The following is a 27,455-nucleotide window of genomic DNA, read 5'->3' on the forward strand; positions in this document are numbered from 1 at the left end:
ACGTGTGATCTTCCTGTGGTTACACATATGCACCACCAGTCCAGACCACTGGTGTAAAGTAACTAAGAACATTTACTCAAGTACTGTACTTAAGTACAATTTTGAGGTACTTATACTTTACTGGAGTATTTCAAATCTTCAGTGGGCTACTTTTACTTCTACTCCACCACATCTCAGAGGCAAATATTGTACTTTTTACTCCACTACAATTATTTAAAAACTTGAGTTACTAGTTACTTTGTAGATTTTGATTATTATTACAAAACCTATTTCGGCCATTTGAAAATAGCCAATCTACAACCTCACAATATGCGTCGCGATGCAATGCATTGTGAGCTTGTAGATCTACTATTTTCAAAAGATTTTCATACATTTGAAAACTTGAAATGGGACAATCTGCATAATGAGTACTTTTACTTTTGGTACTTTAAGTACATTTTGATGCCAATACTTTTGTACTTTTACTCAAGTGAATTTAGAATTCCGGACATGTATTTCTACATGGTGATGGCGGTATTGATACTTTTACTTTAAGTAAAAGATGTGAGTACTTTTTCCACCACTGCGCACCACCAGTTCCCGTCCATGGGGGACCGACCGTTACGCACTGCGCGCGTCTGGCGCTGCGTGACATCACGGGCTGTGCGCCTCTTAAGTTACTGATATGGCATTGCTATGCATGCATGGAAACAATCTAGTCTTCTTCAGACTGACTGCCTATAAGCCACCATCATGTCGTTTTCCTGGTCGTCCAAAGACCACAAAAGCTACACGAATCCCCCCACCGCCACGGGGGTGAAGCGGCCACGGAACGACACAGGGAACAAAGTAACGGTTGTGCTCGGTGCGCAATGGGGCGATGAGGGCAAGGGGAAGGTGGTCGATCTGCTGGCCACTGAAGCTGACCTGGTCTGCAGATGTCAGGTAGGTCTATTATTAAATGCACTATTTCATCTAAAAAATAATTCACACGTATGGCCTTTATATTGCAGTGGTGTAAAGTAACAAAATGCATTTACTCAAGTGCTGTACTTAAGTACAATGTTTAGGTATTACTTTACTGGAGTATTTATTTACAGATCTACAAGCTGAACTTGTTAAATGGGACATGCTGCATAATGAGTACTTCCACTTTTTTCTTTTCTTTTTTTTTGGTACTTTAAGTACATTTGGATACCAATACTTTTGAACTTTTACTCAAGTACATTTTTAATTCCGGTCTTTTACTTGTATCAGAGTATTTCTACATTGCAGTATTGATACTTTTACTTAAGTAAAAATGTGAGTATTTTTCCTACCACTGTTACTATATTGTTACATGGGGGAACATACTGTGTTTCGCCAAGTATTCTGCACTCAATCACATTTAAATGTCATCATACTGTAGTATTCCCATGTAGTGCAACAGGTGCGAGAGAGAAAACACCATGTAGCTCTTTGATTTAGTGGGGATGAACGTTCTTTCTATTTGGTTGTGTCTGTTGTTATGGTGGTTACATCGAATACTGTTAGTGTAACTTGTTTGTTCTTACAATAATGACAGAACAACTTTGGACTTTTACACCAGACTTCAAATGACTTGCCATGAGACATATGTTACAAATGCAGTAGAGCCTAATTTGTCCATTTTTAGCTGTTGTACATGTAACGTGAGCAGGTTGAACTTGAGCTTTCTCTCAGAGGATTCTCCAAATTCAACAGGGCAAACTTTTACTGGCTGAACGATTCAGCTGTGCAAAATACCTAAGGCTACACCCACCAACAATGTGTACACAAATATTTCTAAAAATGACTTCAATAAACATACATTCAAATTATCTCGCACCTAAACACTTTATTAGCAGATTCCACAGTGTCCATATAGAAGCAATGCAGGCATTCTTTAAAACGGTCCTGTTTCTTTGCAATAACAGGAGGAGTTACATAATATTCTGCTCAGAAACCAGTCCTAACCTGGGTAGTGTGAAACCACTGCACAGTTGCTGTGTTGTATTCTCAACACTGACAGTTAGCACCCTGCGATATGGGGGCTTGGTCACCCCACCCGCAGAGCATGTGCGAGGTCACATTCTCAGGGTGACTTGACATGTGAGAAGGCCAGCTCTTAGCCAGAGGGCACAGAACGGAGGATACACCATGCACCAGCCAAGTCTGTTAAAATAGGTCCTGGGGGGGACATGTTGAATTAGAGGGGAGTTTTCAGAGGTGTATTACCCACCCACTAAAATAAAATAAGATTATAAACACACGCACTGTTTTCACTGTATTGTATCCCAATCGCTGTGTTGTGCTTTTAATGTAATTGAGAGCAGTGGTGGAAAAAGTACTCACATTTTTTACTTAAGTAAAAGTATCAATACTGCAATGTAGAAATACTCTGTTACAAGTAAAAGTCCGGAATTCAAAATTTCCATGAGCAAAAGTACAAAAGTAATGGTATCAACATGTACTTAAAGTACCAGAAGTAAAAGTACTCATTATGCAGAATGAATGTCCCATTTCACAAGTTTTCAAATGTTTAAAAATCTATTTTCAAATAGCCGAAATGTATAGGGCTGAAGTGGTTAATGTATGTTTAAGTAATAATAATCCAAATCTACAAAGTAACTAGTAACTAAAGTTTTCAAATAATTGTGGTGGAGTAAAAGTACAATATTTGGATCCGAGATGTAGTGGAGTAGTAGTAAAATACCTCAAAATTGTACTTGAGTAAATGCACTGAGTTACTTTACACCACTGATTGAGAGTGGGTTCCATTTGTCTAATCCTGGAGTGACAGGCCTGCAAGGGTCCATTTGGTTCCTAACTGTCATTTAGCTGAGAACGCAATGGAACGCCCTCAGCACGTTGAGAACCATACGATACAAATTACAATGCTTGTAAACTATTATCAGACTATCAGAGTTTGTTCACACCACATGTGCTGTGCCTATTCTGATTTGTAGGGGGGCAACAATGCAGGTCACACAGTGGTAGTGGATGGCAAGGAATATGATTTCCACCTTCTCCCCAGTGGAATCATCAACAGCAAGAGCATATCTCTCATTGGTAAGGGCTTCAATAATATTGTCTATACGGTGGTCAGTAGTTCATATCTTTGTGCTGTCGCAAGTCTCGACTGATACAACTGCAGTTAACCTCCGTCTGCTCTCTAAGGTAACGGTGTGGTCATACATTTACCTGGCTTGTTTGAGGAAGGCGACAAGAATGAAAAGAAAGGTAATTTGTCCAAAAAACAACTGGACTTTAACATAGCGGTCACTGTTAAGATAAGACTGACGTCAGTTTACATGCCACTTGTTTGCTTTTCTCTTACTAGGTCTCAAAGGCTGGGATAAGAGACTGATTGTCTCAGACAGAGCTCATCTTGGTATGTATACACAGTATGTAGGGTGCTATTTGATGGTCATTGAGAAACTAGGGTTCCGTGGCTTCAATATGTGCAGGCTGAATAAGTCAGCTGCATAGCAAAGTCCTGATTGTTGATTTAGCTCTGAGAGAGTCACTCTCAGAGTTAAATCAACACTTTTAATGCTATAAAAGTTAAACTAGCATTTTTCTGTGTCAGTGTTTGATTTCCACCAGGTTGTCGATGGTCTGCAGGAGACCCTGAGACAAGCACAGGAAGGAAAAAAGTAAGGGTATAAGAAAGACAATGGCAATAAAATAAAATAAAAGTGTGTGTGTGTGTGTGTGTGTGTGTGTGTGTGTGTGTGTGTGTGTGTGTGTGTGTGTGTGTGTGTGTGTGTGTGTGTGTGTGTGTGTGTGTGTGTGTGTGTGTGAGTGTGAGTGAGTTTGCAACCTGCCAAGGAGCGAGAACAACCAATATTTTGCCAGAAAAACAGAAATCAGGTTTATAAATATGTTATGTAGAACACATATACAGTACCAGAGTATACCAGATGAGATTTAAAGTAATATTTTTTTGTTTCACAGCATTGGAACAACCAAGAAGGGCATTGGACCCACTTATTCGAGCAAAGCATCTCGCACAGGCCTTCGTGTGTGCGACCTTCTGGGTGACTTCAAGGATTTCTCTGCCAGGTAGGCATGGTGACATTCATAGAATAATGACCCATGCATAATGACCTGTGCATTTGCAAACAGTCGCAAAACAGTGTGATTCATGAGTGTAATCTGTGAGTGTGAATCCTTTCAGATTCAAGAACCTTGTCCTGCAATATCAGTCCATGTATCCAACTTTGACAGTTGACGTTGAGGACCAGCTGAAAAAGCTCCAGGTACATACTGCAGAAATTGATATGATTAAATACGTTTTTAACCAGAGTCCCCCTACACCAAATCTTTTTCCCTCTACACCAAATCTCCTCCCCGAAAATAACACAGCGCACCGCAACACGTTGTGAGCTTCTAGGTCTGCTATTTTCTCCAAAACACCTATTATGTCATGCCCAGAATAAGGATGCTACGGTTCATGTGGTTAAGAATTGGGCTGCTGTACTTCTGTCTTCTGCAGGAGTACGGTGAGAGATTGCGGCCAATGGTGAAAGATGGGGTCTATTACATGTATGAAGCTCTTCATGGAGCTCCAAAGAAAATTCTAGTTGAAGGGGCCAATGCTGCTCTCCTTGACATTGACTTTGGTAAGGCTTTTCAGTGATAAACTTTGATGATGAGCTTAGGGCTTTTATTGTTTAGGTTATATGAAATGACATTTGAGCTGTTGTTATCTACAGTATATCCTCCCCCTCGACAGGCACATATCCTTTTGTGACATCGTCAAACTGCACCGTGGGCGGGGCATGCACTGGTCTCGGCATCCCTCCTCTGAATATCGGTGATGTATTTGGTGTATCAAAGGCCTACACTACCAGGGTTGGAATTGGAGCCTTCCCCACAGAGCAACTCAATGTAGGAGCTCACTGACTTTATACATACATTACCCTTAATCCTCAAGTCACCATTGAACATAGGAATTGGCCTTTATTAAATCAAAGCTGAAATGCAGTACAATCTTGGTTTGTATATCTGGGCATGATATGAGTCCAGTTATTACTGATGACCATTATTTGTTGTTTCTGTGTTCTGTGAGCGAGAAAGTTGCAATTCCATTAACTCATTGTATAGTGAAACAGGACTCTTTTAGTACATAAACGCATGCAAACAAAACAGATACTACTCATATATTAAAAAGAAGATCCTGGTACAATTTGTAATGATTTGTGGAAAGTGAAATGATTCTATTCATGTTATACTACCCTTGACAGAAGTTCTTTAATGTAATAAAAATCGATCCCCAATATTGTTGTAACACAAACATCAACTCCGCCATCAGTAGGTGCAATAGGTTAATAAGATGTATGTACCAGGATTCTTTTGTTTTATATATTGGCAGAATCCACTTTGTTTTCATTTGTTTATATGTTAAAAGTCTGATTTTTATACCTTTTTTCACCAGACAATGAGTAAATGAAATAACAGAGCACAGAAACAACAGATAAAGGTGATGGACAATATTTGGACTGATATAATACCCAGGTAGCTACACAACCCAAGGTTCTACCAAAGTTCAGCATCACCTCAAATCTCTTCTTTGCTCATGTGATCTTTCTGTTGATTGAGAAATCATGTGACTGTATATGCAACTCATTGTATTGAGTTTGATATGTACAGGATAGCATGTTTGCCATCATGTGATTCAGATGAGCTGTTAGATTTTGTGAGACACATGCTCAAGCATTCTTTACCTCCTATGCAGATCACATGTTCACAGGGATAAATTTAGTACCAGAGTTCAAGATAGGTTACATGTTTTGACTTGGGCTAGTCGTCAGCTAACGTGAGAGCTGGCCAGAGCAGTAGTAGCATAGTTTTTATCTATTATCCCTCTCCCATTATACTTTATACTTTAACGTCTATGTTATGAATGTATTGGTTACACAATATTGAAGTATTTGTAGTGACTGTGGATGAGCATTATCGTTGATTTGATGAATGATTAATTGATAACCTTTCTATAGGCGGTAGGTGAGCTTCTGCAGACGAGGGGACATGAGGTTGGCGTCACCACAGGACGGAAGCGTCGCTGTGGCTGGTTGGACCTGGTCATCCTCAAATATGCCCACATGATCAATGGCTTCACCGCGTAAGTGGATAGAGTGGATGGGATGGGCTGTGTGTGATCAAATCCAATAAAACATTTATCTTTATTATGTTAGACCAGGGGTCTTCAACAGGGGGTCTGGGTTTAAAGGTTTAAAGGTTAATCTATCTATGAAATCTATGAAAAAGTCTGCAACACAATTTTATACAATATGTAGTGGGGGTCCCTGCTTCATCTCACTCTCAGTTAAGGGGAGTCCTTGCCCTGAAAAACGTTGAAAACCCCTGTTAGACTCTTACCTCTGTTTTATACTGGGTTGTGCAGAGTGTCGCGCACCAACATTTGCACTGAGACGCATTGTGAGCTTGCTATTTTGGGTGCGCGGCACTGACGCACAGTATAAATCACAAGTATAAATCAGTCTTTAGAGTTCTTTGCCACTGACTGTTAGCTTTTGCCACATCTTTGTGAATCAATGTCATAAGAACTACCGGTAGTAAGCATGTACATTAATACAGACACACATTAACAGCGTTGTAACTTCTCCCATAGCATTGCTTTGACAAAACTTGACATTCTGGATGTGCTGGATGAAATCAAAGTTGGAGTTGCCTACAAAATCAACGGCAAACGAGTTCCACATTTCCCAGGTATGATGTGAACAGAAGAAAACTAGGGGAAATTTAGCTGCCTACCGTGATAGTAGAAAATAGCTGTGTCTGTGCAAGATACCGGATGGCCTCTTTTCATTGATTGATTGATTGATTGATTGATTGATTGATTGATTGATTGATTTCATTGCTCCATAGCCAACATGGAGGTTTTGCACAAAGTGGAGGTTGAGTATGAAACTTTCCCGGGCTGGAAAACCGACACAGCTGCAGCCAGGAAGTGGAGCGACCTTCCACCAAAGGCTCAGAACTACATTCGCTTCATTGAGAACCATATTGGAGTTCCAAGTAAGTGTGATGCAACAGAAGGCAGGTTTAGTTGTGTGATCTTACCACTGAGGGATCAGCAGCAAACATTTTACTTTGTAATCCCGGTATTTTCAAGACATTACACAAAGCCTGAACAGATAACAGTTTGTGGATCTATGGACCAGAATGCAGAATAGTTGAAAAAGGCCCAAGATTCAAGAGACTTTATTTGTCCTACATACATACATACATACATACATACATACATACGTACGTACGTATACGTACGTGTATGTGCTGTGAAATGTTAGTGCAGCATACTCCATCAGACAGAAAATGTCTGATCTACAAGCTCACTACGTATCACATCGTGATGCATTGTTAACTGGTAGATCTGTTATTTTCATGGGGGTTTTTAGCGGCGCTAGCCGCTCTATACCTTTAGGTATAGAGCGGATCCTGCTCTATACCTGGCTTTTGCGTCAACGTTCTGATTGGTCAGACACGTCAACAAAGTGATTGGTCAAGCTTCACGTGACACGTTGCTATAAACACATTATAAACACTTATTGATGACAAAATGTATCAAAGGCGCCGCTACCTTCACACAGGTGTGATTGTTTTATTCAGAAAGTGAAAGTGGTTCATTCTGTTTGATTGATTGAATACTTTATTAGCAGTTTGCAAAGAAAAAGCACAGGAAAGTACAGTTCAATACAAGTTCTGCTAAGAGGATTCTACCCAAGAAAGTGCTATGGCTTGTTTCCATTGGGGTCCTTTGCAAAAACATCATATAAACGAGTAGTAATCAAAAAGAAAAATATGTAATATAGTTTTGGGGGGGGGGGGGCTTTGACTTTTTACAGGGGCCAAATTGCAGCCACCTGTAAGTGCTCTTTTAGAGCGGTTTTGAAGGAGTTTGTATGGTATTATGACTGTTGGTAGGGCATTCCACATTTTGGTGGCATAGCAGTAGAGCGAATGTAACCCCTTGTATGAGCAAAATCTGGGTTGAACGTGATTTGTGGAGCTCCCTCTGGTGTTGTGATTGTGGACGTCTTTGATGTTTTTGAAGTAGTTTGACAGGTACATTGGTGTCTATGTGGTGTAGCATATCTCATAGACCAGCCCCATTGCAAGTTGCTGTACTCTACCCTGAGCCATCCCACCCTAGCAAAATGAGCAGAGGTTAGATGAGTTGTAGGTGTGAGGCCAAGCAGTAGCCTGACCAGTTTGTTTTGGGATGTGAAACAAATGAAAAGTACTTATAAGTACTTATTAGGCTTGTGCCTAAATAATAACTAAATTAGATCCATTGGAATGCAGGTTATTTTTTTCCATTTCCTGAATAGTAGCACTTTTGGTTTCTGAGGTTTCTGATGATATATAGAATTGCACCTTCCCTGGGGTATTGAGGAAGTATATCTATATACGAATATGTATGTTATACGTGTCACAAACTAAAAGAAAGATGTAGATTTTTTTCTGATGAGTGATATGTTATAATGCAGCACCTCTGCCTGTCTGTAGGCCTTTATTACCCTTATGTTATGGGAGGAATCATAGATCCTATAGTGACATTTCTGAAATGTCCAGTAGATGGTACTATTTGATCACATGTCATTTTGGTTACTGACATTATTTTCTTCCCTCTAGTCAAGTGGGTCGGTGTTGGAAAATCCAGAGAGTGCATGATCCAGATGTTCTAAGGGAGAGACCCTCACCTGGCCTTGGTGGAAGTACAGAGGATTTGGAATGATTCAACAACTCATCAAAACATTATTCTAGAACTGTTGAACAAATACAAGACAGCAGCACTATTATGTAGGCTGAATTACTATTGCCTGTGAACCTTAGTTCTGTAACGGTGCCGGTCAAACACACAGAATTATGTCCTCATATTACGAGGCCATCGTCGATCTACTGTGCAAAATTGATAGTAAGGTATTTGATGCCCTGCACTCAGGGGCCCCCAAGAGGATTATGCACACTGACTGGTTTGATTTTCACAGATGACTACAAACTATTTGTATTTGGACTGTCTACTTACAAAATAAACATGATGGCGTTTTATTTATGATGTGATTTCAGATGACTCGACTGGAGAGAGAGAGAGAGAGAGAGAGAGAGAGAGAGAGAGAGAGAGAGAGAGAGAGAGAGAGTATGAAGACCTGACCTATATCATAAAGACATGCAATACAATACTATTAAATCCAATCTAAAGAGAGGGGGGGGTCTGACTGACTCTTTCCCAGTTGCAAATCTGATGTTTTTTGGAGACCATAATACCATAATACCATAATAAACACACACTCATGTGGAACATTGTTATTATGTGAATTAGAGCAGTGGTTCTCAATCTTTTCTGGCTGCGACCCCCCAAAATAATCATATGTGAACTGGGGACCCCCCACCCTGACAAGCACTTGGAATTGTAGGAGTTGAGGCATTACATTTAATTTGACTTGGTTCCACAAATAAATATTGTGGAAAAGTTTAAATATTTTCAAAATAATTGCCTATATAGTATTTGACAATTTGGCCAATGTTTGACCAGTTTTTACACTATAGTTTGTTGATTACTTTTGGTACAGTTAATGGTCTTTTTTTGTTGTTGTATGAAAAGGTCTTAAAAGTCCTTAAATTGTCACTTCATTGAGAACCACTGATTATTAGAGGAGGAAGTCAAGTCACGTGGGTGAGGGGGGTGTGTCACGTGATAACAGGTCAAATAGGGGATTGGCTAACGGCTCCCCGCTGCTTGATCAACGCGAACATTTTTTCCCGCAAACAAACAAGTGACCGAGGAAGAAACTTTATATAAAGATGCCTAAACGAGCCTGTCCTTTCACCGAGACCTTCTCGTCACAGTACAAGATCCACGTGGGAAACCGCGAGCTGAGCCACTGTGGCGTGTTTGGCAACAAGATACGCCAAGAAATCTTTGGTAAGAAAGAAGAAGATGGCGTGTTATTATTACCAACCTTGCTAAGCATAGCCCTGATATATGACTGTCATATCAGTCATGGATGAACTTCAACCTGGTGTTTGCACTTTCTCCCTTTTTGACCTATAAATCTACATAAACTTCCAGATTTCATATATAAAGGGTTTACCCCATAGCCACGGATGTTACAATTATGTACGGGCTCTAAGAGCTACCCGTATGTTACGTGTTGTTCAATAAAAAGCATTTTAATCCGATTGGTGGCTATTTACTCCATATGGTTTCAATTACGTGACCCTATCGGTTTGGAGATGGTATTGCACTCTGATAACATAGTAACTATGAGAAAATGACCACCAGTCGGATTAAAATGCTTTTTATTGAACAATACGAAAGATATGGGTACTTCTGATGGCCTGTACATAATTGTAACACCCATGGCCATGGGTTAAACACTTTATATTTGAAATCTGATGTACGGGTTGTAAAATGGAAACGGAGCAAACGCCAGGTTCAAGTTCATCCATGACGGTCGTGACACGATCGTCGTGTGATGCATGGCCCGCTAACTGTTCGGCTGTGTTTGTCTGGGGTCAGTAAATCAGAGAATACATCGGGCTAAAGATAGTTTGCTGATGTTTACAAAACGTCTTAGTTGTTTCTTTTACACAACGTTTGTTTTATTGGGGTCTTATACTACGGCATGGGATAATATCGGTGTTTTATCAGCGCGACTGTATGTTTTGCCTTGAAAAAGAAGTTGGAACATATCTACAACCAAACTAACAACGCGTCTCGATGTGATGTGTTTGCTTGTAGATTTATCATGTTCTTTTTGGCCAGCGGGTTCCGTCCTACTACGGGGTATAAATTGGGCTTTACCATGGAAGCTGCAAGCCACTTCTGTCTGCTACCAACAGGCTAGCCCCGTTTGGAACCTCACACTCGGGTTCCAAACGGGGCTACTAACAGGCCTGCAACAAAGCAAACATGCTGGGTTACCGTATCCATATTATAGCTCTATGGCATTGGTTCTCAAAGTGGGGTCCGTGAGGGAGTTCCAGGGGGTACCCAGCTAAATGATGGATAGTTAGGAACCAAATGGACCCTTATGGGTCTGTAACTCAGAGAGTGTACCATTTGTACACTCTCAGAGTTAAATTAACATTGATTTTACAATATAAATGTGGATCCCAGAGATAGAAATGCCGTTAAATGGGGGCCCATAGCCTAATGCATGTCAAACTGGGGGTTCCTGAGATTAAAATGGTTGAGAATCACTACTAGAGCCATAACAATCTTCTCTTATGGGGGTCCCTGGCATATCTTTTCAAGTGGGGGTCCGTGGGCTAATAAGTGTCAATTTGGGGGTCCTTGACATGAAAAAGTTTGAGAACCACTGCTCTATGGTATGGGTTACCACCTCCAACCAGCTGTCTTATCGATTTGATCAGATGATTTAAACGTGATTGTTGCCATTTTTGATGCTGATAAGTCTGCGTTGGCTCTAATCTCAAAACAACAACCTTATTATCTTTGGGTCAAGACTATCATAGATGTATTTTATCGAGTGACATTTGTATCAGACGTGTCTATGATATAGATGCGTAAGCAAATGTCAGACTCGACCAAATACATCTATGATTGTCTAGATCCAAGGCTGCCTCGTAGCCTGGAGCTTCAATAACATGGTCAGCTCACTCAGCTGAACCATAGAGCTGAACCGATGTAGTGTTGCCAGATTTAGCGAGAGAAGGTGGTCTAGGAAAACTAGCCCAAAAGAAGCGACTAGGCCACAAGAGCACTTACATCGGCTATTTTCAAATGTTGGAATGTGAAATATTTTTGTAACATTCTAACCAAAATCTGTTACGGAGCTCCATGGCACAAAACATTTTCAGATGGGGGTTAGGGACAAGTGCATATCAATTTAGGGGTCCATGACATGGATCCCAAATAAGCAATTACATTTTAGGTAAAACAAAAACACAACCAGTAACTACCAATATTTACAAGCAACTTGACAGAAAAAGAAGCCCAAAGTCTCTTATAATAAGCAGACATGGCAACACTGCAATGATCACTTTTCCTTTCCTGCCATTGTGAAAAGAATCGCATTCATCCACATGACAACACTACCCCATTGTCTCCACAGCGAAGACCACCAGTTTGCTCTTCAGCGGTGCCAAATCGGCCATGGATAATAATATGTCGATGAACGTGGAAGGAGATGAGAAGATGCAGCTGTGCTCCGATCCTCCACAGCCCACTGCTCAGACTGTGCCACCTGCATGCAGTCAGACCCTGCTGAGAGGACAGACGCGTATTGGACTGGATGGAAGGCTGACCAAAGCAACCACCGCACAAGGTATGAGTCGGACCGGACCGACCAGGACTCTTTTCTCAGACGGTAAACTTATTGCATTGTTGTGATTTCAAACGCACACCATCATCACTGCTAATTATTATTCCATCTTACTTAGTAGGGCTCCTTTCAGCATAGCCACCATCCACTCCCATTAAAATGTATTGAACTTTCTTGGAAAGCGTATAGAGGTTTGGAGAATCTCCTTTGTTATTTTTTTAATGGCGTCCTTTTACTTACAAATTGTGTATTTCAAATTTGTATGCCTGGAATCGAACAAATGGACCAGTTCGAATAATGTCCACACCCGTCACCCGCCCTTTGTCCTGGTAAAAAAAATGTTTTACATTCCATACTGCTCTACATAGTAGATTATATGTTACTAGTATTTCACTACAGTATGTTTACCATTTTCAACCTTTTTTCATACTGTAATCGTGGAGCTATTCTTTGAAATGTTGGCAGATGTTATGTGTATGTTAAAACATCAGTCGGGGGCCTGACATACAATACCTAATTGGTTAATTTTATTGTATGGCTGTAGGTTCGACTGTGGGTTCCGCTGGCTGCTGCGTCTGTCAGAGGAGCCAGGGGAGCAGGAGGCCGTGTGCCCAGTGTGAGCGTCCAGTCTGCCCGTCCTGCATCCAGCAGTGCACCAACTGCTCCAACCACTGCTGCTCAGTCTGCACCGCCCTAGAGTGAGTCCCACCACAATATTTACAGTTTAGACATTTAACCACTTGCAGCTCATTTTCAACCTATCTTCATAATAATTGGTCCTCACTAATGCTCATTATAAGATGGTACCTTTCAATCTACTCACTGTGTCTCAGAAGGGCTGTGAAATGTTCAGAAACCTGCCTACCAGTGACTACATCGGTAGGCAAGTTTGATCATTTTAAACCAGATTTAATTCATGCAAGAACGATGGCTATTTCAGCATAACATTCTTGGAATCCCTGTCGATGATGTCATTGTTATGCAGGTCCCCGAACTGTCATAGCCCACAAATGAGACGCAGAGTATTTTGACCAATTATATGAAGATATGGTGAAAATGGGTGAAGTGTACTTTGCGGTGCTGCAAAAGGGAGCCATTGTGACGTGTTGATCTGATATTGTCAAACTGGGTAAATGGAGTGCTAAGAAAACAAATGAGTGCTACAGAGTAGCAAGGCTAGCTGGTAGACATAAATGTTGCAGATGGCTCTAATCCTGCTCCTGTAGTCAGAAACTTGCTCACCAGTGTTGGGAACGCATTTCTCTGGACTATTGTGTATGAGGACTAGAGTACCTTTTACGCATTTGTTTTTTCTTATGTACTACTTTTCCTTACATACTTATCCATTTTAATTTGAAGTCACACTACATGGTCTTTATGTACAATTTTCAGGGATCGATTTTCCACGGTCTTAATATTTCACAGCGCTTCTGCTTTTTTTCCCCCCAGGCCTGTACTGTCATTACTTACATTTTTGGTCCAGTGTGTGGAAAAACGTACTAAACTGAAAGGCAGATTTCTTTTCATGAGTGATTGGTTGTTTACGTTGCGTGTCGGCATCTTGCATCGGGTGTATGTGCATCTAACAATATCCAACATTTCACTTCTATGGTATTGATGACTACTTTCAATATGGAGCATGCACACGGTGCTATGCGTGTAAAGCATGTAAAACTAGGCAGAGGGGTTAGTAAACAGATTTATCTCGTTTCCCTTGGAGCAGCTGTGCTGATAACTCTTCACTATACATTATTCACACTATACTCATTTGTGTGCACTCGGACAGCATGGCTAGTATCTACCAGTGAATAATAAGGGACTGAAACTGTCAGATTTCCAAAGCCTCCAGTATTTTGATCATTTTCATCAGTTTCTTTTCCTGTGCAGCACAGTAAAATCCTCAGTGTTCATTTCAAATTAAATAGAATTATGTAAAATGATCTTAGTTTAAATTAAATAGAATTATGTAAAATGATCTTAGTTTAAATTAAATAGAATTATGTAAAATGATCTTAGTTTATTTTGAAATTTCACGAGAGAATAAGCCCCTTGAGATGCAGCATCTCATTTTTGAGGGTGATGTCATGTATTCTTTCATCCTACATTTTTCAGCTTCCGTAAATCAAGGCTTTCCTTATAAAAACTAAACTAAAACTTGCCAATTCCTAACTACTGTAAAGCTAAACTTGAATCAAACCCAAATGAAAAACTAAAACTAGTAAATCTCAGAACTACAATAATTCTGGTTCTCAGGCAATCCGTGATGTCTCTGTAAGAGCAGTTGCATTTATAATATTTTGCCTGGGTGTAGTTTTATTTTTTTTACTCATTCTGATCTTTCTTTCGCTCCACAGCTACAGTGGACGATATGACCAGGTTGTGTGTTGTGACTGCTCATCATAACAACTGGAGGCGTAAAACGACTGGACAAGGAGGGACTAGACGATTATTATGCTTAATACATGAGTTGCCTTTAGACACGAGATACTGAAACTACATTTTTATACCTGTAATTTTTTGTCATATTCCAGATTTCTATTTGTGTGTATATATGTATTAAATTTCGAAATAAATACTTGAAAGCTTTACTCTATCGAACCTTTTTTTTGTGGGCATGATCTAGCGTAAGTGTCATTAAACGTATCCACCAGCAGATGGCAGCACACATTAAGGATGTTAATTTGATTAAATAATAAGCACTGACCAAATACCAGGGCCATGTTCAATTGGGTAATGTAGAAGAAATCTATTCATGTGGACAAATATCTACTTGCAATCCACCATGCCTAGATAGCCCCTGTTCCCCTACTGATTATCAGACCGCTTTGACTGAGATATGATAGTGAAATTCCTACCCAGTCACTATGACTTGCCTTGAGACTTTTCTGATAACCCAGTATTTGGATTTAAACTGGGAACATGCAAACAAGAGGTCTTCCAGAGCCTTTGTCGCAGACTGCTTGGCTACAGTTGTGCCTACTGGTCATGACCTTGAGCTGTAGTCATCACTTTTCCTTGGCTCCGGTACATCACTGATGATGATGACTGCTTTTCAGGGTCATGTGCTACGCTCTGTGAGTAATTGTTCTCATTGGCGGAAGTCCTCGCCATGGCCCTTAAAGGAACCAGTCACTTTACTTGGTACTGTAGATAAGTGCTTCTCATACCTTTTTCATGTCATGGGACTTCCAAATTAAATGTAGTTGGCAGCAGAATCCCAGTTGAAAACCTTGTGTGCCGGGGATGCCCATAAGCGATGATTTGTTAAGATTAAAAGTTTAAACTGTTCATTTTGCTGGGGAACCCTTTCAAGGACTCCTGGGGTTCCCCGTCCGTACCCCACTTTTAGAACCAGTGCTGTAGATGTTAAGAGGAGTTTGAACTTCAACAGTTTCCAAAATAACAGATCTACAAATGGTGGTTCTCAAGTGGCGTTGGGGTCAGGGTTTCTTGAGGGGGTTCCAAGTGGACCCTTAAAAGTTATGTAACTCTTAAGAGCGTACAAATGGGCCCATAACGGGTCAATTTGCTTTCATTTGCATGCTCTCAGAGTTATGGGGGGTCCTTGAAATTAAAAAAGTTTGAGAACCACTGCTCTAGAATAGATGTCAGACGAGTTGGAACTGGAAGTGTGCGTGAGCTCCTGAGTCACATCGTGCTTAGTGGGCCAATTGTGGCTCTCTGGTCTGTGGGGAGCGCTGCAGTTGGTGTCAGAGGGCACTGCATGGTTTCTGGATGAGTGAACAGACAGCTGCTGGCTAGCAAGGCGTCGAGATGTCTATACTTATTTTATTTCTTTAAGGTAACATTATAAAGAACACAAAAAAAAATTCTGAGGAAGACGTTCGGTCTTCAAAGGACTTCCAAACCATTTGAAGAGCATATCATACTCTAACAACAGCAGTATATAGGATGATCATAGCGTTTAGGGCTGACATTCCTGTCTGTCATCTGAAACATTTGGAGGAGGTATTCATTGTTAATTTACTGGAAGGACGGATGGCAGTGCCAGGGGTCCCCCTGCATAATGAAGTGATGAATCAACCACTTAAACCCTTGTATACTTTGACTGGACGAAAATAGATGATCTACAAGCTCATAGCACGTCACACTCACAATGCATTGTGAGCTCGTTAAACAGCTGTTTTTGCCGAATGTTCATCCCAGAATAGGGACACTAGGGTTAATGTACAAAAGAAGAGCATGCAGCTGTCTGTGTCTTCAGCACATTTCCACTGTTAATGAAAAAAGGTCACGCTGTGCCTTCCCAGAATGGTCCCCGTCCGTAGAAAAGAAGCAGCCATTGGACTTACTTCAGGCACACTCACAGAGCCAAGAATATTATATGGTTAAAATGCCTTTATTAGTTTAGAGCCTCATTTACCCTGGCTCATGTGTGGCTGGGTATCTGTGAGGAGAGGGGCCATACAGGCTAGATATACAGTACATAGTACAGACTCCAAGACCGGGCCAACTGCAGTCGGCCAGCAGGAGCATGTGGCTTTGTCTTTCACCCATTCTTTTGGGGACCAGCTGTGGCCTGGAGTGTGAGCGTCGGGCCCAATGATGCTGCTGCTATAAATATGCGTCAATGAGTGTGAGTAAGTGACAGCTGTGCAGTGGACCAAGGACACAGTGTCTTGGCAGTCTCCAAACAAGGCAACCCCAGTGTGAGCACTAGTTGATATGCATTTATGCACTTTTGGACAACATAATGCCGTATATGCAATTCAGATGAAAGTTGTAGATTGTGATCTTGAACTTGAGTGCTCCTTCAGTATGGATAAATAAAAGAACAACCTGTCAAGGACACTGTCTTTGGATTTCAGTATATTCAGTGGGAACATGTAACATTACGTACCGTAACTGGGTAATGATGGTATGTCTTTCCTCTTATCCTTGAGAAGGCTTTCTCTTATATCAGACTGGAATGAGTTTATTCCTGGGAGCAATATGATTGCAATTTTCTGGAAGACAAAATAATATGTCAACAGATAAATTGCTTGAATGCATGTGCATGTGCACGCATATGCATGGAGAGAGAAATAGACAGAAGAAAAGCTGAATGTGGCTATGTGTGTGCACGTTTGCGTGCACATATGCGTGTGTGACTGTGTTTGTGTGCCCTTTTCAAGTGTGACCACCTGTCTTTTGTTAAGAAATAAATAAATAAACATGGGCCACACCAGCTGTCCCTGGCAGTCCGTCCGTTCAGAGGTCAAGGGCTCCCACCGCTGGCCTTGTGAGGCAGTGGACACTTACAACTTTGCTTTCAACTTCCACCAAGTATATCGCTAAACGCTGCAAAATAAGCCAGGCATTTAAGCCTCAGGGAGGAATGCTTTATTACACCATCAAGTTACTCTGCACATATCCCAGCTTCTCATCCTGCTGCTAAGCCCTGTCACATGGCCTCTACTTTCCTTGTTGAGGTTTCGGTCCATATGATTTCCACAGTTACACTGTAGGCCACTGGTTCTCAAAGTGGGGTCAGGAGTCCCCCAGGGGTCATTGGGGGGGGGGGGGGGGGGGGGGGTCCAGTGGGTCCCCAGCAGAATGAGGAACAGTTTAAACACTGAAGCCCTTTTAAATTTTTCGGCTATTTTTGGTAAATGACAAATCTTCTCTTATGGGGGTCCCTGGCACAAGCTCTTTTCAAATGGGAGGCCAAATACATATTAATTTGGGGGTCCATGACATAAAACAGTTTGAGAACCACTGTTGTATTGGCACTTGTTGTGCATCCTGGATCGAGTTGTGCAGATGTGAGAAGTGGATGGCGGCTGAACGCCCCGCGGCCTCCCGTGGGGATGTTTACAGTACGAGGTGGTCACAGCATTGCAGAAAGGCCCATATTTACCGTGAGCCGCCGGGGCTAGCTCAGGGTGTTTATGAATGATCTTGAGGAGACATTGTTTTCTTTAGGCCGGCTGGCGGCCCAGCGCCACTGTGTCGTCTTGTTTGTGCATAAAGTACGTGCTGCGGAGCCGGGCCAGACAATAGAGTGGCTGAGCTACTACCCACACACACAATAGAGTGGTGGGATGAGGTCGAGGTTTGGGGCCGTGGTTCGGGGGGCCGGGGGCTGGGAGGTGGGATGGATGGGGGCAGGGATGGGTGGATGCAGCCCTTGTCTATATGGGGCTCCCATAGTGGGTGTGCTGGAATAGGGGGAGGGTGGTGGGAACCCAAACCCATCCCCATTGGGATCGCACAGCAGAGCAGCTGGATTGTCTTTACATGTGCAGCGGGAGAATAATTAAAAGTTGTCTCCAAAGAAAATGACCAGTGAATTGGCATGAAGATCCCAATTAGACACACTTATTTTTTTTGTTTTCCCGCTTATGCATGCATTATGTAAATGTATGAAGTCTGAGCCATCTATGAGCCATTACACATTCACTCATAGAATTTTGGTATTACAATTAAATAACAGTCAAATAACCACATTGTCCCAGGTTTAGCCCCTCTGTGGGGTATTGGAAGAAGGTCTGGATATCATCTCTGGTGTGCAGTTTATGATTTCAATGGGATCGGGACCATAAGACTCACAATATTATCACATTGTTGTCTATGTACACACAGTTGCAGTGGTGTCGTCGACACATGGTTGGTTGACTGTAACTGCAGCATAGACGACAAGGGCTCTCCTTGGAAACATCTCTTAAGGTCAGGTGTTCACTTTTCTCTAAATGTTTGCACACTTCCAAAAATAGCAGAACATTTTCACCTATAATGAATGACATGTCCAAAACAGGTACACCATGTTGAAAGTGGTTTAAACCAGAACCTGTGTTACCTGCATATATCAATATATAATTGATGACAAAACGGTTATGAAATGTATATTCATGCAATGAAAGAAATCCACACAGTCAGAGAAAGTTGTTCCATTTTAATCTATGCATAATCTTAATAAAGACCTAAATCAAGATTGTCACATTTCCACAGCACGCACACACAAGCACACTCGAAAAAAAACGCAAACAAAAAGAAATGCACATACAATTACAGATCAAACAAAGTAAATTACCTCAAGATCTAATCAATGTCAATTCTGCATAAGATTGTCCCCTAATCTATACACCACTAACACTGAAGCAATTGATTACTATAAAATATACCTTTCTTATTAAAAAATTATATTAAATTCTAATGGCACTTCTACAAATTCTATTAAAAAGATTTTTCATTGACATTTAGAAGGTTTTTTTTTTTTAAATCAAAATTGAGATACAGTCAAATGTTGCACAATTCAATAATAAATATTTCTCATGATTATACACAATTTCACAGTCGTAACCTGCAGAGGACAGAATTCCAGTATCATTGTGACCCTACAGTAATTTTTGACTCCAAGATCATACAGCATGAGTTAGGCAGACATAGCCCCGAATCAAGAGCAACTCTCCCCGTTTCCATAGAAGTCATACATCGAAACCTCTGTTTCACATTCAGCAATAATCTAAGGAACAGACTTTGTTAGTTCCAAATCATAAGTTAATAAAAGCCAAACACAAAAATGCTTGTCTTCAGTTTTACATGTACAAAAGAGATTTATTAACATAAACAAATGGTCAAATTAAACTCCATATCTCAGATTTCATCTCCAAAAGCAGCAAAGAAATAATGAAACTTCAATTTGTTTGTTTGACTGATCGGAACATTTTGATATGACAGACAAATTGACCCAATTGTTCCGTTGTTCTTTTTTTTTACTTCATTGGGCCACTTGTAAGGTTGTATGAAAGCTACATAGTAACCTAAATGTTAATTTAACACTCTGGAATTTACTGTGTATCACCTCAGTCTATGGCAAATTTACTGTGTAGAAACAGGGCTTCTTCTGATTCAACATTTATTAGCGTGTCTACAAGGCACATTCTGGGATCGTCCTGGAGGTATAAATAAAAACCGAAACAATTAGCAGAAAACAATACTTTACATAATGTTAGTTTATGTCTCTGTACATGTGAACATTAGAGAATCACTGATTCAACTGCACCACAAGAAATACTCCTTTAAAAGAAATGCTCCATTAACTAAAAAATAACAAAATAAATAAAAAGCAATGAGACAAGTGACAAATTCTACATTCTTGTGTTTTGATTGAAATATCGTTCGCTAGTATCAACACTACACAACATCTATGTATCTGAAATAACTCACGGTCCAAAGTAATTCAGTTCTCAGGACATCCAACATCTTTTGAATTTCCTGACTGCATTTGTTAGCAGCTCTGCCAAACCGTTATAATACTCCAGGTCACTACAGGTTATGGAACAGAATTGTTCATGATTTCATGTAATTTAAAGAAAAATGGTTCCCCTTTGACTTGCACTCATTAAATGCTGGCAGGAGACTTGTGCCGATTACCAAGACATAAAAGCAGTCTCGTGAATACATTTGGATGGTCCTGGAAGGAGTCTGGTGATTAATAAGCAAGGCTTCCATAAATCCTAAACCCACCCTAAGGAGATTATGCTGAAATGGACAGGTAGGTTGAAAAACTATTCTAACTTTCACTGCTGAAACGTTTTCACAGTCAGGGCTTTGATAAGCATTGTCCAACGTTTGGAGAAAAAGAAAACTTTAAAAAATAATAATGTGGCAACAAGACACTTGAGAAGCAATACTCTGATAAAGATATTCTCCTGATAAATGTGCAATGAAATCACCATGGTATCTCCTCCATATAGGACAATGAAGCACTTATCTACTGCATTCTGGGATAGGGGGCCTGTACTTTGTCTTTGATGCCTCCAGACAATGCACCTGTTTACTGTCTCCCTTTGCTAAATACATTTCTTGCATTCCGATACCTCCATTCAATACAGAAAAGTGCAAAGAGAGACTCGCGGTGCCTTTTCTCCCCACAGCTAGGAGAGAGATACACAATGCTCCCTTGAGAAGTACCTGGGACATGGGGGAACAATGCCTGTATTGTGTGACTTCTATAGGTAGCCTGCGCCGTGCCGTATCGGTGTGGCTGTGCTTGTGAACAACTGCTTCCCCTGGCGGAACAGCAGTCGTAGCAGTGTTAACGGGGTTCTGGTTTGTAGCGAGGCGCGGCTCAGTGAGGTGTTGAATATGGAAGAGAAACACAAAATAATCTCTGGGGAAGACATGCCACTGAGCTCAGAGACCGCAGCCTTAATAAGACACCTTGCTTTCTCAACCCTACGTGAGTACTAATACAGGAAAACAAACAAGTTTGATAAATAGATTATATATTTACATTAAATATACACATAGTAAGAAATAGCAGCCTAGACGATATCAGTGTTGAAACTATATGCATGCTAAAGAACAAGTGCTTCTCTATGTTCCATGTGACAAATCTTGAAGAGTTTTGTGTATGGTGTATTAAAAAATATTACAGTAACTGGATTTGCACAGCGAAAATTAACAGCCCCATCCCAATGAAAGAGTACCAAGATAGCAAGGCAAGACGTCATTTCAAGCTTATAGAATTGAGATCACACCTACAGTAAACCCTGAACCAACTCAAAAACTAATAAATAATTCTGATCAAGTCTTCTCAGGACAGATTAAACAAAATTCTGTGATCTTTTAGTGCCACCCCCCTGGTAAGAATCCACATAGCATCCAATTGAATCCTGCAGTGAAGAAACCCATTTCACTGCCCTTAAACAGAACAGGCTCATAATTGCTCGTTTTGCTCAAGGATTCTGTCAGGATTAGTTCCACCAAAGGCGTCAGGTCTAAATTAATCAGTAGTATCGTACATACAGACAGAAATAAAATAATAAAATAGGATACATGTATGAAAAATTCAGTCAATTCCAAGAAAGAAAAACAGAGTACATTCACCTCCAGCCAATGAAGCACAGCTGTGATGAACATACAGTGCAACCAACAGACATCTACGGTTATGTTAACCCATCCATAGCTGAGGCACACAGACAGATAATGTAGTTCCATTGTTCTTCATCTCTCCGTTAGCCTGCCTACAAGGGGCTTGCCCTAAATGTTTTGTCAATTGCCCTCTCTTGCCATACCAGGAAATAATAAGGTCATTTATTGCCAACTATTTGCTTTCGATCAAATGGTTTCAATAAATATTTACTTGACAGCTCAGTTTACATACATTTGTTACATTCTCATAAATTATTTAATTAAGGACACTCACGGGTCAACTGGCATTCCAGTGAAGCTTTTATTACCTCCTGGTATCTGGACAATTTGAAATGAGAGGGCAATCCAGATTTTAAAAGCCAAAACAAGTTAAGATTTCCACAAGAAGGTAACGCAATAGGTCCTATTGTTTAAGTATTAGGTGTTAGGCACCAATGTCACCTGCAGTAGCTGGAGTTGATCATATTGCTTTTTACTGTAAATGGGAATTTTAATTTGAAGGTCATTACTTCAATATGAACTCAGTTTTAACATATGAATTAGAAACAATTGTTCTGGTAAACTCCGATAATAACTAGCCTGATCAACAACAGGCTAATTTATGATCTACACCTGGTGAAAACACCACAAGGCAATATTTTGTCTTCCATTTTAAGGAACATAAAACTGTGGCCAACTTCATTTCAATTAAGAGAACAGTCTACTACCCCCCTCCCCCAACAAAGAAGAAAAGAAATATACTTCCAGTAGTCAAACTTCATTAATGTTGCTGCCATGTAATAGTTTAGTTGTTAAAGACAAAACAGGTCTAAAAATAAATAATGAAAGCGTTATAAGAAAAACAGAAATCATATATTGCTACTCGCGGACGGCTCTGTTCTCCCATGTGCGCAAAGTCTCATCACTCATTCAAACGATTGTATTAACTTACGTTAGCATTAGCTATCACTCATCTGCCTTTATCTAAGATATCCAAGTTGGATACCTTTGTCTCGGCAAAAATATGCACCTGAATGAACTAAAACAGAGTGACACTAACGCCAAAGAAAGAAAGAAAAGAAAGAAAGAAGTGCATCACATGATTCATTGATTCACCTTCAACACATCACCAGCTGGAGTCTTGATACACCCAGGTTAATCTTATGTCTGATTTATACTTAGTTGCACTGCGTTGCTGCGTGCTGAAGATAGCCGATCTACAAGCTCACAACAAGCTTGTAGATCTGCCATTTCCTGCATGCGACACGGTCATACGACAGAGCATAAATTAGACATTACAGCTTGTGCACACAAACACCTTCAGCAGTCTGCTTCTGACCAGCGCACACATGCCATAACAGCACAGAATTCATTGATTCCAGTTATAAAGTCACTACATCTCTTTAAATTTGAGAAACGCCCACGTGGGGGGGTAGAATTCCAAAAGGGACATGTCTCCATGTGTGCAGACGCATGTAAGAAACATTTTCAGTAGTAGTAGTTGTAGTACTCAGTATTATGAAAAGACATACTCTGTCCTGTGTCATGGCACTGTGGGGGAGGTGTGTTTTATCCAATGGCAAGAGTCTTGACGAGACCACAGTGAAACTTCCGGATGTGGCGATAGAGGTCCCCCGATTGGGTGAAACGCCGTTCACACCACTTGCACGCGTGCGGTTTCTCGCGCGTGTGCACCACGGCGTGCCGGCTCAAGTTATGCGAGTACTGGAAGCTCTTGCCGCACGTGCCGCAGGTGTACGGCTTCTCGCCGGAGTGGGTGCGCTCGTGCCGCTTGAGGGTGTACATGCACGAGAAGGTCTTGCCGCACTGGGAGCAGGTCGGGACGGAGCCGTCGGGCGAGAGCTTGGAACGGGCGCCGTCCTTCTCGCGGAAGTGCGAGCTGAGGTGCAGCTGTAGCACGTGGGGGCTGGGGAACACTTTACTGCAGAGGGGGCACACGCACACCTGTTGCCCCGGGGGCAGGAGCACCCCACTGGATGTGGAGATGTCTGAGGAGGCCAGGTCGTCCTCCTCCTCCTCCTCGCTGTCCCCCAGCAGCCTGCCCCTCCTCTCCTCGCCCTCCCTGCCCGGAGCGCCCTCCCTCCCCCTGCGACGATCCCCCTCCTCCTCCATCAGGTCTTCCTCTTGGGAGAGCAGGGCGGCTGTGGAACCGTTGTTGCCTGGGAAGAGGGCAGCGAACCCTGTCACCACTGAGCTCCTGGCACTATTCCCAAAGCGCTGGCTCTCGGGGCTCATCGGCTCACTGTCCTCCTGCTCTGACAGCAAGTCGTGTTCGTCTTTAACAAGTGGCTCAGTGCCCTGCTGCTGGCTGTCGAGGGCCAGCTGTCCCGAGACATAGGAGGGGTGTAAGGGATCTCTGCTAGACAGAGGCTTGAAAGACAAATCCAGTGCGCAGTCCATGTCATCTGAAGCCCTGGACCTCTGGGATAGCGATACGGTGGAACTACTGACATCAGCTTTTGTTTTTCCAGCTGTTTGGTCGCAGGGCTCGGCCTCTGCTGACACATAATTGACACCTACAAGGTCCAGGGACCTGCCAGAGTGACCATTTGCCTTCTGCCTGCTCTGTGCAGACCTATCACAATCTGTGACAGCCAGCCTGACTTCACCGTTGTCCATGTCAAACTCCTCCTTCGGGGGGGCCTTGTGTGGCCCGTGAGCCTGCGTCTGGGGCTGTCGCCGGCCTAGCCGCTTACCGCGCAGCTCGCCATCTGAGGAATTCTCCCTGTCCAGACAGCTCAGCCCCAAGCCCTCACCCATCTTTTCATCCAAGGGGCACAATTCCTTGTCTTTAAGCTTGCCTTTACACACTTTAACAATATCATACATGTGGAGGTAGCTGGCTGCGGCCAGGACATCCTCCACTGGCAGGGAGCTGAATTCCAACTTCCCCTCATACATAAATTCAAGGAGCAGACTGAAAGCCGGGGCCGTCACAATGTCACTGTTCAGATGCACAACGTCCCTTTTGTCCAGCTGGTCCCTGTAGAAGAGATGGAAGTACATGCTGCATGAGGCCAGCACGGCCCTGTGCGCTTTGAATCGAGCCTCTCCGACAAGAACAGTGCAGTCACAGAGGAAACCTTGGTGACGCTGCTGACTCAGACACTGCAGCAACTGGCGGCTATGGTCTGGGAACTCCATTCTTCCCTCATAACCTGATGAAAAACAGGAAAAACAGGATACTGGATAAGCGAAATGCAGCCATTTAGAGGGCGCCACAGAGTTAGCAACGCATAGGCAGTCAAGAGGCACAAAGTCAGCAAGCCCAAAGATATGCAAAAATTATGGTGGTTAATTATTCATGTTTAGGCAAATTATCTAAAAGTAGTAATACTTGCATTTACAATACCTCCAAGTTTGTTTTTCAAAATGATATAAAAACTCAGCTCATACAAAGTTAATATAATCCATTCCCATGTAAAACTCAAATAAGTAAGAAATTATCTCAGGGAAATTAAGAAGGACTTTAAAGAAGCAGGCGAGGTTCTAATCTAATAACTTAACCAAAAACTAGAAAACAATTAACAGGATACGGTTTCTCGCGCAACCTCTGTATCATTTCTGTAAACGAATCCTCCAATTACTCCACCTACCAATTATTAAAAGTATTCCTGTTAAGTAGCCTAGGCAGCAGCAGCCTACTTTTTGCGGTTCATGGAAACGCGAAACGGACGGACTGTGGGGCACGCACACGCACACAGTCACACGCACGATTCCACACGCCAAAAAGAAAAGAAAAGAAACGCTCGCTGCTCAGCTGTTGTTCGTGTGTTTACCGAACAACCAAAGGAGAACTGTTCATTTAAGCGAATACCAAAACGCTCGCACCAAAACACAGTCGCCCCGGGGCAAATCCGGCGACCTCGGAACGGTCTCAACCCAGATGAGTGAGGCTGGGACCGAGGTTAGTCTCAACCTGGTATTCCTAAACGTAACCTCAGTAAACTATGCCTAAACCTAAACGTAATCCTAAACGACTCCTCAGTAAAACTATGCCTAATCCTAACCTTATTCCTAAATGTAAACCTCAGTAAAACTATGCCTAAACCTTAATTTATTCCTAAACGTAACCTCAGTAAAACTTTGCCTAAACCCAACCTCAGTAAAGCGGTGCCAAAACCTAACATTTTCCCTCAACTTAACCTCAATAAAACTATGCCTAGCCCTAAACGTCTTTCTAACCTTATCCTCAGCAAAAAACAAATACAAGAAGAATACAAGAACCGCTGGGAGCGAAAGCGGTCCGCGAAAAGAAAATGGGGGCGAGCGTGTTTTGGGGCGAGTCTTCCGGTTACCGTTTAAACACCACAGCACGCAAACAAACAGAGACGAGCGGCAGACGCGTTGTGTTGGTTGGTGTTGGTGGGTTTGCGGATAAAAGGCTACCACTCGCCACATCGGGGCAAGGTTATAAGAAAAAGGCAGAGGAGACTGGAGACTCTCTGTTTGCTAATTACACTGCAAGCTGTGGAGTATCAGCTGCTCTGACATCATCACCGCAATGGAAACGCTGTCTCCAGCTGTGCGACGCTTCAAGCCATATGTTACACCACCACCAAAAAGACACACAACTTCTTCTTATTATACGAGGAGGTTTTACACACAAGGCTATACCGTCAAACTTTTAAAGAATTTAACTTGCACGCCGAGGCAAACTAGCACCCGATAAATAGCCTTCAACTAAAATAAAAAATAAAATAAAAAGCCCTTCGATCTTTGCGCACTGGGTCACACACACGCACACAACAGTGAAATGTTACTTTTCTTATGTTAATTTCAAAATAACACTTGCATAAAGATCACCTGGGAAATAAAACTACAATTACATTTTAGATAAGTTCATTGGTGCCGAGTTAACGGTAAATTAGTTTTAATTTCGTTAGAAATAATTAGCTTCAATAGTTTGTTGTAAAAAAAAGGGCAAAAAGTGCGTGCACGAGGCGGGTGCGCGGAGCTCCATGTCCGTGTTGGTTGGGAAACGCATTGGAAGCCTTTTAACAGCAGAGGAACTGAACTCACAACAGCAACGCCAACTGCCGCTGGCCAAGCAGCCCAGCGCTGAGCGAAGCAGCGATCCGCGGACGTCGGTTCGCTCAACTTTCGCTTTCTACATTATTTTAACACTGGGGGAAAAACAAAACACTTACATTTACACGCGGATCCGTCGTGTTTTCCTATAAGCTCCGACGTCCTTTCATGATGTCTGTGCTGTGCGGCCAGATGTTCGCTTCTTCTCCTCGTTTTCTTGGGCTTCCAGTTCGACCCTGGCAGCAGGCT

General features: G+C 41.9%; 3 protein-coding genes across 4 annotated transcripts; 2 read left to right on the plus strand and 1 right to left on the minus strand.

The window, feature by feature from the left end:
* The first annotated feature begins 666 nt into the window (after positions 1 to 666).
* Positions 667 to 9,057, plus strand: adss1 (adenylosuccinate synthase 1). The gene is made up of 13 exons (XM_084044780.1): positions 667 to 924; positions 2,946 to 3,048; positions 3,157 to 3,219; positions 3,320 to 3,370; positions 3,569 to 3,635; positions 3,937 to 4,044; positions 4,160 to 4,241; positions 4,478 to 4,604; positions 4,718 to 4,872; positions 5,982 to 6,106; positions 6,617 to 6,714; positions 6,874 to 7,023; positions 8,641 to 9,057. Exons 1-13 carry the CDS (start codon positions 733 to 735, stop codon positions 8,691 to 8,693), a joined length of 1,374 nt encoding a protein of 457 aa, XP_083900906.1. The 5' UTR covers positions 667 to 732; the 3' UTR covers positions 8,694 to 9,057.
* Positions 9,058 to 9,745: 688 nt separating this feature from the next.
* Positions 9,746 to 14,884, plus strand: siva1 (SIVA1, apoptosis-inducing factor). 2 transcript variants are annotated; one of them, XM_084045019.1, is made up of 4 exons: positions 9,746 to 9,931; positions 12,087 to 12,341; positions 12,841 to 12,994; positions 14,651 to 14,884. In XM_084045019.1, exons 1-4 carry the CDS (start codon positions 9,811 to 9,813, stop codon positions 14,697 to 14,699), a joined length of 579 nt encoding a protein of 192 aa, XP_083901145.1. In that variant the 5' UTR covers positions 9,746 to 9,810; the 3' UTR covers positions 14,700 to 14,884. The 2 variants fall into 2 exon arrangements, with proteins under 2 accessions (XP_083901145.1, XP_083901146.1); XM_084045020.1 differs by having other exon boundaries at positions 12,087 to 12,299.
* A 4,299-nt stretch (positions 14,885 to 19,183) lies between these two features.
* Positions 19,184 to 27,455, minus strand: zbtb42 (zinc finger and BTB domain containing 42). The gene is made up of 2 exons (XM_084043902.1): positions 27,326 to 27,455; positions 19,184 to 25,333 (listed from the first exon to the last, which is right to left on the minus strand). Exon 2 carries the CDS (start codon positions 25,317 to 25,319, stop codon positions 23,724 to 23,726), a length of 1,596 nt encoding a protein of 531 aa, XP_083900028.1. The 5' UTR covers positions 25,320 to 25,333; positions 27,326 to 27,455; the 3' UTR covers positions 19,184 to 23,723.

This window comes from Gymnoscopelus microlampas (assembly GCF_963454915.1).
Source record: "Gymnoscopelus microlampas genome assembly, chromosome: 20".
In the NCBI taxonomy this organism is placed as follows: Eukaryota; Metazoa; Chordata; class Actinopteri; order Myctophiformes; family Myctophidae; genus Gymnoscopelus; species Gymnoscopelus microlampas.